Source organism: Myiozetetes cayanensis, unplaced genomic scaffold (genome assembly GCF_022539395.1).
Source record: "Myiozetetes cayanensis isolate MyiCay16 unplaced genomic scaffold, myiCay2020 scf5-8, whole genome shotgun sequence".
In the NCBI taxonomy this organism is placed as follows: Eukaryota; Metazoa; Chordata; class Aves; order Passeriformes; family Tyrannidae; genus Myiozetetes; species Myiozetetes cayanensis.
The window spans coordinates 17,357,799-17,372,486 of NW_026087742.1; the positions used below are offsets into that span (position 1 = coordinate 17,357,799).

At 40.4% G+C, this 14,688-nt stretch overlaps 1 protein-coding gene across 11 annotated transcripts in view; it reads right to left on the bottom strand.

Moving 5' to 3' along the window:
• Positions 1–14,688, bottom strand: part of BBX (BBX high mobility group box domain containing) — a 152,021-nt gene that overhangs the window by 20,072 nt on the left and 117,261 nt on the right. For 10 of the 11 annotated variants that reach the window (XM_050331551.1, XM_050331550.1, XM_050331554.1 and 7 more), the window contains 3 exons: positions 12,862–13,010; positions 3,071–3,268; positions 2,261–2,453 (listed from right to left, as the gene is read on the bottom strand). In XM_050331551.1, coding sequence (XP_050187508.1) covers positions 2,261–2,453; positions 3,071–3,268; positions 12,862–13,010 — 540 coding nt within the window. The remainder of the gene's footprint in view (positions 1–2,260; positions 2,454–3,070; positions 3,269–12,861; positions 13,011–14,688) is intronic. The other variant, XM_050331555.1, reaches the window with a different exon arrangement.

Sequence of the window (14,688 nt, forward strand, 5' to 3'; positions counted from 1 at the left end):
CATGAGCAGAACTGCACATTGGGATTACTCCAAGTTATGTGACTGATCACTACATCAGCCTAATACAACATCCATTTCATTACTACAGCAGTGTTATTTTAAAAATGATCCCCTGGCACAGGCTATCATAAAAATAAACCATGCCAGAATTATGTGCTGGAAATCAACATCAGTCTTTGTAGCAAGTGGACTTGAAGAACTCCTTTGCAGCTTGCCTTTTAAAATACATACACAAAGCATGCCACCATCTGTCATCTACTCTCACAAGTGAGGTTCTTTTTTTTTTTTTTTCCTGGGGCCCGCTTCTTATTTACATCATGGCCACTCTACCTCACTCTGGCATAGCTAAGACCCCAGGAGAAACAGAGGTACCAACACAACTGGAATGCAACGCAGTGGCCTTGGCACAAACTGCAGCTCAGGCTCACAGTGCTTAACCAGGGCATGCACAAGGTAAATAAAGCTAAACAGAAGATTTGAAATGAAAACCACACTGCCAAAGGGTTTCCATCTCCCAAGGCTCTGTGGAACTATTTAATAATTAAATTCAGACACTGAAGAAACGCATCAAGAAAATCTCTAATTCCGTTCTTTGTGTTTCTGGCTATTTGCAATTAAAGTGAATTGCAAACAATAAAAACAGACAACAGAGTAGAAAACAGGGAAGCATCTAGCTGGTAAGACTTAAGTTTCTGTTTTGACTTCCATTTGCCAAATATGTGAGGGACACAGCTAACTTTGTACTGGGAGAGAGTCCTCCCCCGTTGCCATTTACCCCCAGGGTGATTACAAGCTGGCATTTCCAACAGCTGCTGGACAGTTGCCAGTTTGGTGTTATCAGGCCTTATAGAAGGTGCTGCATTATTTTAGCTTCATGATGACATGACAAAAGATGGGATTAAAAAAGAAACACTGAAACAGGAGGCTCTGCAAAACATTTGGTCATTTCAAGAGGGACAAGAGAAGGACAAGTACTCTTAGTGGAATAAAGAGGAGAAAGCCACAGCAAAGTAAATCCTGTTGCTTTAGTGCAATTCTGGTCAGTGTTAATGGCATCAATGACACCAAAAGGGTGAGTGAGAGCAAAGCATAGCACAGCACTTCTGCAAGCCTCACTCTGCGGCTTCTGACTACCAAAAAATGACAGAAAGAAGTTCAGACTTTTCTCATGGTAACAGACACTTTTTTGCAACTCTGTGAGAAAAGGCCCAAAACAATGCTGCTTAAGCAAGACAACGGCTTCTGTAGAGAGCAGCTAGCAGACAGGGTGCAATTCTGTTTCTTGTAGGGTCTCTAAGCTCTTAAAAAGCCTTTCAGCGTGTCATGTCCAGCCTGAACACAAAGGATTTGGTTTACCAATGGAGGCCATGAGAACAACAGTAAATCGAGATTGTAAATGGTTTCAACGGTGTCAACTGCTGCCTTGTGGAGCTTCTTAAGCAGCCAGCAATCTCTCAAATGCCATCTGCAGAGGCTGTGATGGTTTCAGACTGGCCCAGTGCTTCCTCAGTGCCTCTCCACTGCAGGAGATGATGGGGTTTCATCTCCAGTAAGCTGCACCATTGATGAACAACACTGAATTATCAAGAGCCAAGGAGGACTTGCTGTCACTGGTTTCCTCTCATCACAGGTCTGACCATGCTGAACTGATTCAACAGCTCAAGTAACCTGTACATTCCCCACGTTATCTGTGTGGACAGTCTACTCAGTAACTGAGAGGACCAACCCAAACTACCGTGGCTTTTGATCACTCAGAATTGTTCTGATCCATGCTGTTCTGCAGATGTTTTGCCTTCTACACAGCAAAACTCAAGAGTAAAAATAACAAGTTAGCTTCCTTCAGCCATGTTCAGCATAAAAACTTCATCTCAAATTGTATGAAATTTCCTCCACAGTGTTAGGCCACCGAAAAACATGAATGAGCATGCAACAGCTGTTTAAGTCTGCTATTATGTGACAAATACCATTAGATAATTCTCAATCATTAGGATCTCAAGCAGCATATGAACCTGTTTTTATACAAAAACACATATGTAGGCTTACCAGGAAGGATAATTTTTCTGACTGCTAAATAAGATTACACTGCCATTTAGGCGAAGACTTAACACTACTAAGCAAGTGGTGTAAAACAGACATTCACAGAAAGCTGTGGAAGAGAAAACGCAGGCCAAATTAAACAGTCTGCTATTCACATGCTTTCTGAACAAAGTGTCAGTCACACACTATTGACTTGGACAACAAGGGGAAAAGGAAACCATACCTGTGTACATTTTCCATGGCTGCTACTTCCGCCAGAGCAGCTAAGCTAAAAAATGCAGACACCGCTGGCATATCTGATGTAATACTATGATTTTCTTCTGCCTCTGCGTTTCTGGAGCATTCACTGTTGCAATCTGTTTCTGCACTTGATGTTTTTTGAAGAGTACTTTGTGGCAGCTCTTTTGGCTTCTCCTCTGCAAAGAAAGTTAAGTTTGCAGATATTAAATTCACAGCAGCCTACTGATTTACCTTTAGGACTTTGATTCTGCAAGTGTAATCTGATTCATGCTGCAACCTCTTCTGACCCAAGCTATTGGCAGAAGCACAGTACTAAGGTTTATGAAGTAGTTTACTAATTTTGCATTCAATTGAATTTGATCTTTTAGGTCAGATAAGAGAGCTTTTGTGTATGCAGTAGTCCTGAAAGATCACCTTAACTGCAGAGAACTCTGACAAGGACTCTGGCATGGACTGCTGAATTCACTTTTACAACCTATAATTAGGTGCAGTGTAATTTCTTTGCTGAACTGGAAACAAGTTATGAAAGGTAACCATTTTCCATTTCTCTCTACATCAGTTCTCAGAGTGAAATATCCAAGGACAGAATTTAGATCTGCTCACTCAAACAAAAGAAGTTGGCCATTATGGACTGATTTCCCAGTTGATTGATACCTGTACTTTAAAGAATGATCTTTCTAAGTAGGTATGGAAACAAGCTAACTGAAAAACACTTTCCCTGATAGGTTGCACATACCCTTAAACCTTCTCCAACCACTCAGTTTTAATAAAATTTAAACCCCAGTTTCCTTACCCAGTGTCCCTCCTGCTGGTGACACTCGACCATCTGCTGTTCGGACAAGATGTGTGATCTTAGTTTTCCTTGCTTTTCTTTTCTGGCTGCCAACTAAAGGCTCATGCATCATTGCTGGCTCTGGAGTGTTTAGGGCAGATATAGAAATTTTATTCTTCCAGGCAGACTCACTGGAATTTCTGTCTTCTAATAGTATGGCTGGAAAAGGACAAAAATGTAATTTTACATACAGAATAATTCAGCTACCAGCTATGCTGATTTACCATTTTGCATCTTTCTTCATAAAACCTTCTTCACAGGCACTCAGAGCATAACCCACGGCAAGATGTGATCTGAATGCCACAGGTGTTTGCAGGGGAGCAGTAGCATCTGTTCCTAAAGATATCCTGGAAAGCAGAAACCTGTGAGACGGGCAGTAGCACTTCAGTGGGAGCAGGGTATCAGTCTGTATAAAACACTCCGCAACAGAAGATGCCAGCAAGTAGCTTAGAGACAAAATGTATTTAAGGAACAGCAAGAATCCTCATGTAAGCTTATCTTAGCTCACAGATGGACTCACAAGCAGAATCCAGGAATTCCTGACTAACCCCCAGTCTTACCTCTGTAGTCACTCTATGTCAGCTCCTCTAAGCAAAGGTAAATACTGCCTTTTACAAAACAACAAACCTTAAAAACACCCCAGAAAGGCAGCAAATAGAAAAGCAGAGCTAGATCACAGCTGAAGACAAGAATGCTAAAAAAAGGAAGTAAGCATGGGATAAAATACTGTGAAAGAAATACTGCCTACATAAAGTGAAAGAGTGATAAAGGTACACTTTAAATCTTTCTCAGTAGTTCCATTGTTGGCATTTCAAAGTAGCCTTTTGCCCTGAAATTTGGAAAACGATTCCAAATTTTCACTTGACTGAAGTTACTTTGATCAGACAGCAACCACAAAACATATTTATTTAAGCTTCCAAAGCCTGAGATCAGCATGTAGTAGTCAATTGTTCTCCATTTACACTGATTTAATAAGCCATACTGCTGATCCCATGGGGTATCAGTAGTCCACATAGCAAATCTGTGACATTATTTTTCCTCCTGTGATAAAAGCATTATGAAGCCTACCCCATGTGCAGTCAGTGCCAGCTAGGGTTAGAAAGAAGCTACAGGTAGCAAATGAAATGCTCAATTAATTTTTTACAGATGCCTGGCTAGCCCGTTTTGAAACTGGGAACACTCCTGGCATCTGCACCAAGTCCTTGAGACATTTTTTTCCCAGTGTACTGCCATCCTGAATGATTAAGCACTTTTTTCATAATGCCTGCCTGCACCTTCTCTCCCAGCTGCATTTTCCACTTGTTATTTTCTTTACTACCTGTCAGGCTATAGCCCATCTCTTTGCAAAAGTCCTTTATATATTTTTCACAGCTGTTACTGTGTCTCCAGTTAGCTTTCTTTTGCACAGAGTTTCTTTTAATCTTTCTTCCCATTTTAAAGACACGTGTTCACTTTTTGGGTAGTTCGACCAGCAAAAATTACACACACAAAACTGAGGCTGGAGTGTAAACAACTGCCCTTTCAGAAGGGATAAGCACTGAACAAGACCAATTTCCTGCACTGAGACTGGCTGTGTCACACAGGAGCACCCAACCCCACAAACAGTGCACAACAGCCAGGCAGTCTGTGTGACCTTTGCCCTCTTTCATTTTAGTGTGTATTTCTGTTTATTGTTTGTTCTGTAGATTTAATGAGCTTCCGATTCAAAGATACAGGTCATAAATAAAACCTTTATCTTCTGTGAGCTTCTTTAACTGTTCATTGTGTGAGGATGTGGATGAGATGAAGAGAAGAGCTGCAGCACATTTTATCTTGTTAGCAGTTGCCCTTTGCTCTTTTGTTTTAATAGGAAGAGACCTTTTAATGTTTTATGGCATAAGAATACAATCAGGTCAAGTACATACGTGTAAAAACACTTGGAAACATTCCAAACCTTAATTTGTTTACGACCTTAATTCACCTTCCTATGTTCTCTAGTAAAACATTTTTGAACTTGTGCAACGCTCTTTATCTTGAAAAAAAGCACACAGCTTCAAGTAGCACTTCTCAGCTATAGCTGTTAACCTTTTACAGCACAGCAGAGCTATGCTGTAAAACTTGCTTTTTGTAAAGTGAGCAAGAGAAAGCACACAAAAAGATCTGCTGTCCAATTAAGTAGAAACACCAATGACTGCAAATATGACTTTCGAGTCAACTCAACTGGACTAATAGAGAGATGTTCAGATAAGCTTTCTACATTGAGACCAAAATTAATTGGAATGTATAATTAAATAGGCAGCTTTCTCTCTAGATTTCTTATTTGGGAATTCAAAATCGTTGATTATGTATTAATGTAATGGTCTGGTTGTAGTCCAAGACTATTTGTTAATTCTGATTTGCTCTAATTAGTACTTTGACAGTGCTGTCTAATTCTAGCTTGAATGAGTTTTAATGGTGTTAATCTTAGTACTACAACTCACTTTGGTTTTTTTACATTTAACAGAAAAATTAAGATTATTTCAAACAATAAACAACACATGATAAAACCCAACAAGATTCGCTAAGTGTTTAATTAGATGTGTTGTATGCCAGGTCACTAGACATGATCCACAATCACACCAAAATCTGCCTTTACTGCACTTACTTTTCTTCATTCATAACACAGATGCACACAGGCACACATACTTTTCAAGATGACAAAACACGAAGCCAGCATGACCTCTGCTGGCCTTCCAAGTGTCTCCTCTTCATCTACATGAATACTCAAACTCCTTCTTCCAGCAAAATTAACTTCATACAAAAAACAAAATCACATTATCACACAGATTTGTGATTCACCACAAGCACAGACTAACTACAAAAAGGAGTTAAAATTTTCATTTAGTATTTGCCTCACTAAAACCTTGAAAAAATACTTGAATTGAAATGAAGATTCCAGGATTCCCAGCTTGAGTGCTGCAGAATATGGGACAGTGTAGTTCAGCATTTTAGGGCCCTGCTGCCTAGGAACTCGTGAGGGTGAAGTTACGTGGGCAGCACACGATGGCAAGGCTGTTCAGCGCCTGGCAAGGCCATGCCCACACTGCACTTTGATCGACGCTTCCCTTTCAGTGTCACTATATGGCACTATATGGCAAGACCACAGATTTCTTCCCCTTTGTAACTCAGGGGAAATTGCATTTCCTCATATATATAAATATATATATATATGCACTGCCTTTCCTCTGATGATTTACATATGGGCTGTGTAAGGTCTCCCAAGTTTCTCATGCCTTTGCTTTAGTCTTGGGAGACACATTGCAAAGGCACAGACACATCTTTAATGTTTAGACAACTATGACATTATTCACATGCTTAACTTCCAAGGACATGCCTCTGTGTTGTGCTGGAACAAGGCTAGGGTACTCAACACTTGCCAGGCTTGAATCTTTGATCATAGTGCACACTTCATTTTGTATCAAAACAAGCTGATTTCTTTTAAACAAATGCAGGGTTTGACATTTTGTTTAGCCACATTTTTATCTGCAGGTTTTAAGGCATTTGTATTTTTTACTCTTTGCTGTATTAAACACTTTCTGTTTCCTTTTCCATAGGAGAATTTAAACAACCATTTTTCTTAATAATTTGTCTACAGGTCTATTAATAATTCAGGAACAAAATCTGAATGCCACCCAATAAAAGCTATGTTAATGTATGATGCCTTCTTTACACCGGCATTGAAGTAAGATCGCCAATTCTCACAAGCAACTCCCACAACACATTTGTTGTACAAATACAACAAAACAGAGCAAGTAATTTCAAAATATTTGCACCACTGAACGCAGCAGAGCTGGCAGAGCCTATGTGGGAAAACAGTGCATGTGCATCACAGGTGACAGAAAACATGGATTCAGGAAAGGAGAGGAAATTACATGGCTGAGTCTTAGGGAAATATATTAAGTATAAAGGTACCTGGGGGAACTAGAGATAGGAACAGCGGTTTTATTATCTTAGAGACAAACATGGATAGGGAAAAAGTAGACAAAATTAATGGAGCTAAGTAAGCAGAACCAGAGAGGTTCTTACACACAAGAACAATGCGGGAGAGAACTCCCCCTGTGGAACAGCTAAGGAACAGCCTGGGCATGACTTGGATAGTGTGGGCAACATGATTACAAAAGAAAAAAAAAAAGGAAAATAGGACCCAGGGAACAGGCCCCAGGCTAAGTTATAATCCTGTACATAGTGCACACTTGAAAATGCCTCTCAGAGTTCTGAATATGTAGGTATGCAGGATCACAATACTGTAACAAGAGAAAGACTTCGGAGAGCTACCAGCAGGATAGTGGGCAAAGCAAGTCCAGAACATAACTTAAAAGACTGTGGAAGAAATCTTCCATTAGAGGCAAACAAAAAGCTGGTTAAGATTTCTACAGAGGCTGGGTTGGAGGTCAGTATTTTTGAGATCTGATGCAAAAACAAGCACTTACATCCTGACCAAGTTCCTACACCCTGACCATGTGTAGTCTGCAAAGGTCTAGCAGCAGGAAATCACAGGGATAGGAGATAGGGACATGGATAACTGCTCTGGCAAAGGGATAAATAATATTGTCACTGATATAGAAGGGATGTAGATAAGAGCAATCAAGGGACTAAAGAGCCATGAGCTGTGGAAGATAAAGAGTTCAGGGCCAACTGCAGAAATGCCCTTGTCAGCTCTGCTGCATGGTGTCTGGAACAGGGAAACTAATTAAAGAGAGATGCCCAGTAAAAACAAAACAGCATCATACTGGAATAAGGTAATATGATCAACTGGAGCCAGGAGGTAATGGAATTATGTCAGGGAAATAAGTGACAATCAAAGACTAGAGATCTGAGGTGTCTCTGTCTAGAAGCATTTCTTCAAGACTGAATTGAGAAAGAAGGCAGCCCAAAACCTCAACTAAGTAATACACCAGTACCTGTGCCCGGAGCATTAAGCTTCTTTCTGTGCTTAAATTTTCTGACAATTTTGTGGAATAAGTTCTTTTTCTGAGACTGGAATGAACCTACAGACAACATTAATACATACATTTAATTAGCAGCTTCAAAAGGAGTACAACAGTTGTAGTATGTACTGTACAATCTCCCCTTCCGCTAATACAAGTTGCCATTTCATGGGGAAGGACAAAATCTGATCTTCTGCCAGAAGGGACCCTGGAGGCTAATAGTAAACAGGTAAACATGTCATACTGGCACCTGAGAATATAACTTCTGACTCCATGAGAAGCTTCATCCATACTTCCCAACTGAACAGTCTAGACACAGTCACCGTGCAGGAATTGACAGGATGGCTGGCTGGGCTACACTTGTTTCATGGGGACAGCAAGTCATGGAGACTTTAAACAAATGCCACTTGTGAACATTCAATCCAGAGAAAATCCATGACTGAAAAAACTGACCTGAAACTCTTGTTGTTAGGCAGTGGACCCTGATTTCCTACAGAAAGTTGAAAACAACTTCTAGTGTTACTTTACTTCTTATTGTTATACAGCCATCTGCAAGTGTAAAGTAAATCCTTTTCTCCTGCTCATCCCTCTCTATTGGAAATACTCTACATGGCTCTTCCTCTCCCTAGCACTTCAGCAATTGCCACAGGATTTAATCCCTGGCTTGCCCATTATGCTCACTGAGGGCGGTAGGGATTTCCTCCTGGGAATACTTGCGACAGCCAACAGCAGCTGCCTGGGGAAGCAGCAGGGAGGAAGATGAACTGTAAGTGCAGTCCCTCCACATTTCTGGGCATATGCCTTCTCCGCTCTCATGAAGTTCCCTATTTTAAAGAATCTAATCAAACAGAGAACACTTCAACAAGATCCTAAGAAAATCAGGACAAACAGGCTGTGTATTTTTGCATCTTTCAGGAGGAAGGCACTGTATTTTTAGGTCACGATCTCTGGAACATCACGGCATGCGATCCCCAGGCATCCGAATGCTTTGAACCGAGCCAGAAAAGCCCCAGAGCAAAGACCGAGAGGAATGCCACAAAGCAGCATCCATTTTAAGCTGATGCTTTATTTCTAGCCCCACAGGCCACAGACAAAAAAAAAAAAAAAATTGTAGACAATCTCTTTCCCAAATGAAAGCACACTATGCATTCCTCTCTTGGCCATCCCCAAATGAAAGCTTTAGTGCAGCGCTTGGTGCATAAGTGAGCATTTCTTCACAGTACAAGGCAGAAATAATGACTATGCCTGTTGCTCACTTTTGCATACAAGCAGATTAGTGAGTCACTGCAGACAGCTGACTTCTGTGTGGTGGGATGTTTTGGCACATATGCCATTGGAAAGAAGGAAAAAAAAAGAAAACAGCCACAGCTCCAGCAAATGTCGGAGCAGGCCATCTGCACAGATTCAGTATAGCAGAATCTTTCTCAGCCATTTGGTGACATTATTATTGTATATGCACATTCCCAGCTCAAAATGCTTGAGGTGGATTTTGTCAAAGCCTTTTGGCTTGTTCAGTTCTGTTCCCACTGAAGAAAGACCCCCACTGATTTCAGTGGGAGCAGAATTTGGACAATTTGGAAAGCTCTGGGGAAAAAACTGCTTCTCAAGTTTTCCCTTATTACTGTGAATCTGAAACAGCTTTGCATTACAGGGCTCTTCAGGTGTTTTTATACTAAAGAACTGGCTGAAGTGAGGACTGGACATGACAAGCACAGCAGAAATAGTTGGTGGGCACTGACCCACTGATTTTCCCCTCAGGAGTAGGAAAATATCCTGATAATCCTGGCTGTGTTGTTAGGTAGCAGATCAGGCCTGTTGTAGGTATAGGTTAATGACATTTGACAGAAAATCAATCCAGTACCATTTACTCCAAAATAAAACTTATTAAAGCACACAGCTACAGTTGGGGGTGAGGTGCTGAGAAACACCCCAAACCCAACAAACCAAAAACATTTCTCTGTTTTTATTCACCTAACATTCTGGGGAAGGTTTAGTGTGCAGCACTCCAACATATTTTCTAAATTTTAAATTTAGTAGACACTGATCTGTAATTAAACTGCAAAATTTAAATACTTATCTATGAACTGAGTGAGAATGCTTGGGAAGTTTATAATCTTGCACAAGCTCATTCAGAAAAAGCAGAGAATGATTTCAAAGAGTGTTTACTAAACCAACACCTACTGATTATTATCTGTTGTTTGGAAATATCCAGAGGCCTCAACAACTTGTAGGCACTATTTGTGCTGGACATCTCTTCCAATTACCTTATAGACAGAAATCCAAGGAAAAGCTGAGCAGTAGAAACAACTCCATATAACACAGTAATGCAGAGCACAGTAGAGCAAAGTTAAGGTCTCCCACATCCCAACACAGTCACACTACACCCATAAAACTACACTGACCCTTCATGGTTCATGCTCATCACACTGCAAGAATTAGATGTTAATTTTGCTTAATTCTAATGGTGTAAAAAACCATGACAATTCAAAAAACCCTGAACCATTCCAAACCAGGCTCTGTTATTTTGCACAATATATCAATTTCATTTCCTGCAATACCTGCAGGAGCTTGGTATGCAGACTTTGATGTGCTACACTTTTGGAGGTCAGTATTCCCTAAGTCTTTGAACTCATCACATTTTGCAGGCAAGCCAACAGCACAACAAGGCTGAATAGCCTGTCAGTACATCACAAATTAAATTGAGGATTCAGCTTAATAAATGTTTGGCTCAGCTGGAACAGTTTCCTTACTAAGCTAGCAAGCTTGCTTGTATGCACTTTGGGTCAGGTCATTTCAAATCCACAACCTGCATCCTAATTTTACACATCCTAACAAAACCAAAACATTTAAATCCACCTACTGTCATGAAATATTTACTTTTTAGCAATCTTTCTTTTCCAAAAGAAAAGCAGTTTGTTAGAAAGTTTTTCAACTACCTCTTGAAAGCTGAACTTTGCTCTCTAGGGAGTTGGAATGACTGACACAAGCTGTCAGCTTGCCCAGCTAACGTGAGTGAATTCAACGCTCACTGAAATCAGGAGCAGATATCACCAGCTCCATCTGGATTTAGTTCAGGGCTGCAGTTAGATGTTCACTACAGAAAGAGCAGTGTCACTATCAGATATTCCTGCCCTGGGGCTGCTTGTTGCAACCCCACAGCTCAGTTGGTGGAAAAGTTCATGTGACTGTTTACCATCTGCTTCAGTGCAAAGTCAGCTGGCTTAATTCAAAGAGCCCTTATTGTCAGCCACAGGCAAATGCTCCACGGTCGTCTCCGCAGGGCTGTGCCAAAACTACTCATATCAGGCTTGTAACCCGCCTGCAGTTATGTTTCTGACCTTCCCTTCAGACATGGCTGTATATATTTCAAAGCTTTTTAAGTGATGCTAACAAAGATAAAAATTAAATTCTAATGCCTGAGCCCAACCAAAAGCAGAATGCAGTTCTGGGCTACCTGACTTGAGGCAGCATTCTAGGGTGCCATTTCCAAACAACACAGTGCCTGCAGAGTTTTTAAACATACAGACACCTGAACAGGTAAATACTGTGGTGAGAAATCCAATGAGCTGCTGTTACAACTTCAACTGCCAGATCATGCTATATGAGGAGATCTTGTTCCCAGCAGATGTTGCTTAATTAACCAGTGTGTTATCATAGTGTAAAGCAATTCATTCATGCTCATTTAAGAAGTTCTGTCAAACACACACCATAAACAAAGAATTAAAGGCAGTTGAAGTCAGAATGGTATTAGCACAAGTCTAATTTTGCAAAGTGGCTGTTCCACATCTAATTACATAAATACAAAAATCAATACCAAAATTGGCATGGGCTAGAGAAGAACAGCTGCTCAATCCTGCACACTGTAATGTGATTATTTGTGAAACATTCTAAAGGCATACATCTAATCCAGGGTCACCTGTCTAAAGCAGCCGTATTAGATCTGAAAACCTGTCAGTCAGTGGAACCACCATAGTAGACAAAAAGGAAACGAGTATCACATCGTGAACTGTGCCTGATGAGGATCCTTTTGAGCATCCCTTTGTCTTGTGGAATTACTGGTACACCATTCCTTCATTTTGTGATGTTTGTACGCTGTACATATGCATCAGTATTGTTCATGGAGTCTAAAAGTAGTTTTTTCCACTACATTGTCACTTCTCTACTATCTCTCTGCCACAGGTTGTCTGCATATGAAACAACCAAATGTGTCAAGAGTTTCTCCCTCCATGAGCCTCAGCATGGAGGAGCCACAAGTGGAGCTGGGTATGGAATCAGTTTTTCTGTCCTCTAACCTTTTTTATCATGTCAGGACATTGTGCTTCAAACTTATGACAGAGGTAAAATCTTAATAGAAAAAAATTCCAAATGTTTCATTGAGACATCTCTTGTATCTTATGTTTTAATTTATAGAGTCTAAAATTACAGTGAAATGCAAACTGGCATAAAACTACATTTTGAAAACTGCCAAAATATAACCTTTGATCATCTCCCTTTTTTTCTCAATCTTCTCTTGGGAAAACTTGTCAAATGCACTTACCTCACAAATATTCATGTTTTTGATAAACTTTCTTGCTGTGAGGAATACATTTCATGTACAAACTCTAACCAGTTCTACTCTTCATGAAAATCAGGAGTCAAGAGTAGTCTGAAAACTAACCCAGGTGAGAATCAACTAACTTCAGTGCTAGGAAACTTCTTCTTTGACTTCACATTTTTCACATATAACAGTGAAGTAAGGATGCATAAATTCCTGAGCTTGTCATAGCATTGTTGTTACTTAAGAATGTATTGCACATGGCAATTTACCTTTGTTGGATTTTGGTAGTTCACATGAGCCGCTTCCAACCTTTCGCTTTTTCCTCGGAACAGCTGAATTTCTCCTGTCAAAGGTAATAGGACTGTATTGAGGGAGGCTGTTGAATTTCTTTGCAAATTCTTCTTCCAATTTTGCTAAGCTAAATGGGAAACAAAACCAATCAAATTAAATGTAACTCTGTTTCTGGAGAAAAAAATATATTGTTTAAAAGCATGTGTGAGTATATACACACCTGTCTACACAGACAGAGGTGGAAAACAGATAAGCACACACACACTGTAAACATCAAACTAGTATATATTAATCCAGCTTTGGAATGAGAATGTACACTCCAGCTTCTGCATTTGTAGCTCAGTACAAATTGATTACCTTATCTGCATATGTTAAAATTAGAAAAAAAATAATCAATGTCATACTGATGACATTTAGCTCTGTTTGCTGCACAGATTTGTACAAGAGATTTGTCTGTTCTGTGAGGAGAATGAACAAAGACAGTAAAGCCAATAAATAAACCAATAAAATAACTTCATATTAACGTTCTTACACCAGAATGAAAACATTTCAAACTAGAAGAAAAATGTCAAACTGATCAGTCCTCTGTGAATATTCTGAAACATGATGCTTTGGGGTGGGAATTAGTTTTGTATTTATTCTGGGTGATTATATTTTCTCCCCTCGTATTTGCTGTGAGACAAAAAATGCAACCAGCTCATGCTTCCATGAAACCCAACATGCCTCATATCTCAGCCCAACCTGAGTGACTGTCACTAGACTGCCTACAACTCAAGAAATCCACAGACATGGTATTACTGTTTCTAATAACCAGATGAAAACAAAGCAATCGAGTAGGATGGCTACGCTGGCTTGCATAAGCACTCTGTTCCAGCAAATTTTTGCAGCCAGGCAGGAGTATGAATTGTGCTTTAGTAAAGGGTAGCGTGCACAGCTAGGCAGGCTATAAATAGCACTGCCAATGACAGGAGAACAACAACATTTTCTGACTGTTTTTAATTCTCTTTGCTATGAAAAACCTCAATTTGAAAAAAGTTTGAATGACTGCTGGAGGGATGGCCCTTACACACTTGAAGTGTCACAAGAAACATGGTGCTTCTCGCTGCTCTCCGAAGCAGCACTTCAAACAAATTGCATTCTGAAAGCTTTGATACACAGAATGATACCTCACTGTATCTCTGTAATCATTACTTCTTTCAGCAAACAAACTTCCATCTTAAAATACAGCCTTGGTTCTTGGCAGACTCTGTGCACAGTGAGGTTTTTGTTTGTGTGTGTACATGCATATTTTGGTTTGGTTTTAAATCACAAAGGTATCTGACATCAGTGGTGCTTGCTACTGCTATCTTTCTCTTCCATGTGGATTTTCCCTGACAACCTCAAAACCAGTTGATTTTCTGCTCTGACAGCTGTCATGTGGTTCCATCCTCTGCCTCAGCTCCTCTCCCACTGTTGGTTCCCACCTGCCTCAGCTCCTGCCCCAAGGGCACGTGAGGGGCTGCAGCTCTAATTGGGAAGGCCCAACCTCATCTGACAGCAGATGAGCTGCCATCCTGGCTTGTAATTTGTAGCTTGTGCGACATGGAGGCAGTGGGGAGCGCTGCTATCGCTATGTCAGTGATTCATTATCTTAAAAACCCAAAAATCATTCATGTTGTCATGAATTTTCAGAGCATCTCACAAGCCTGGTTAGCCACATGTAGCTGAGCTGAGGTCTTCACGCCGTACAGCCTAGTCCTGCCAGGAGATACGTGCAGGCACAGCACCGCTTGGCAAAGGAGCAGGCTGCACATGGAGGAAGCACA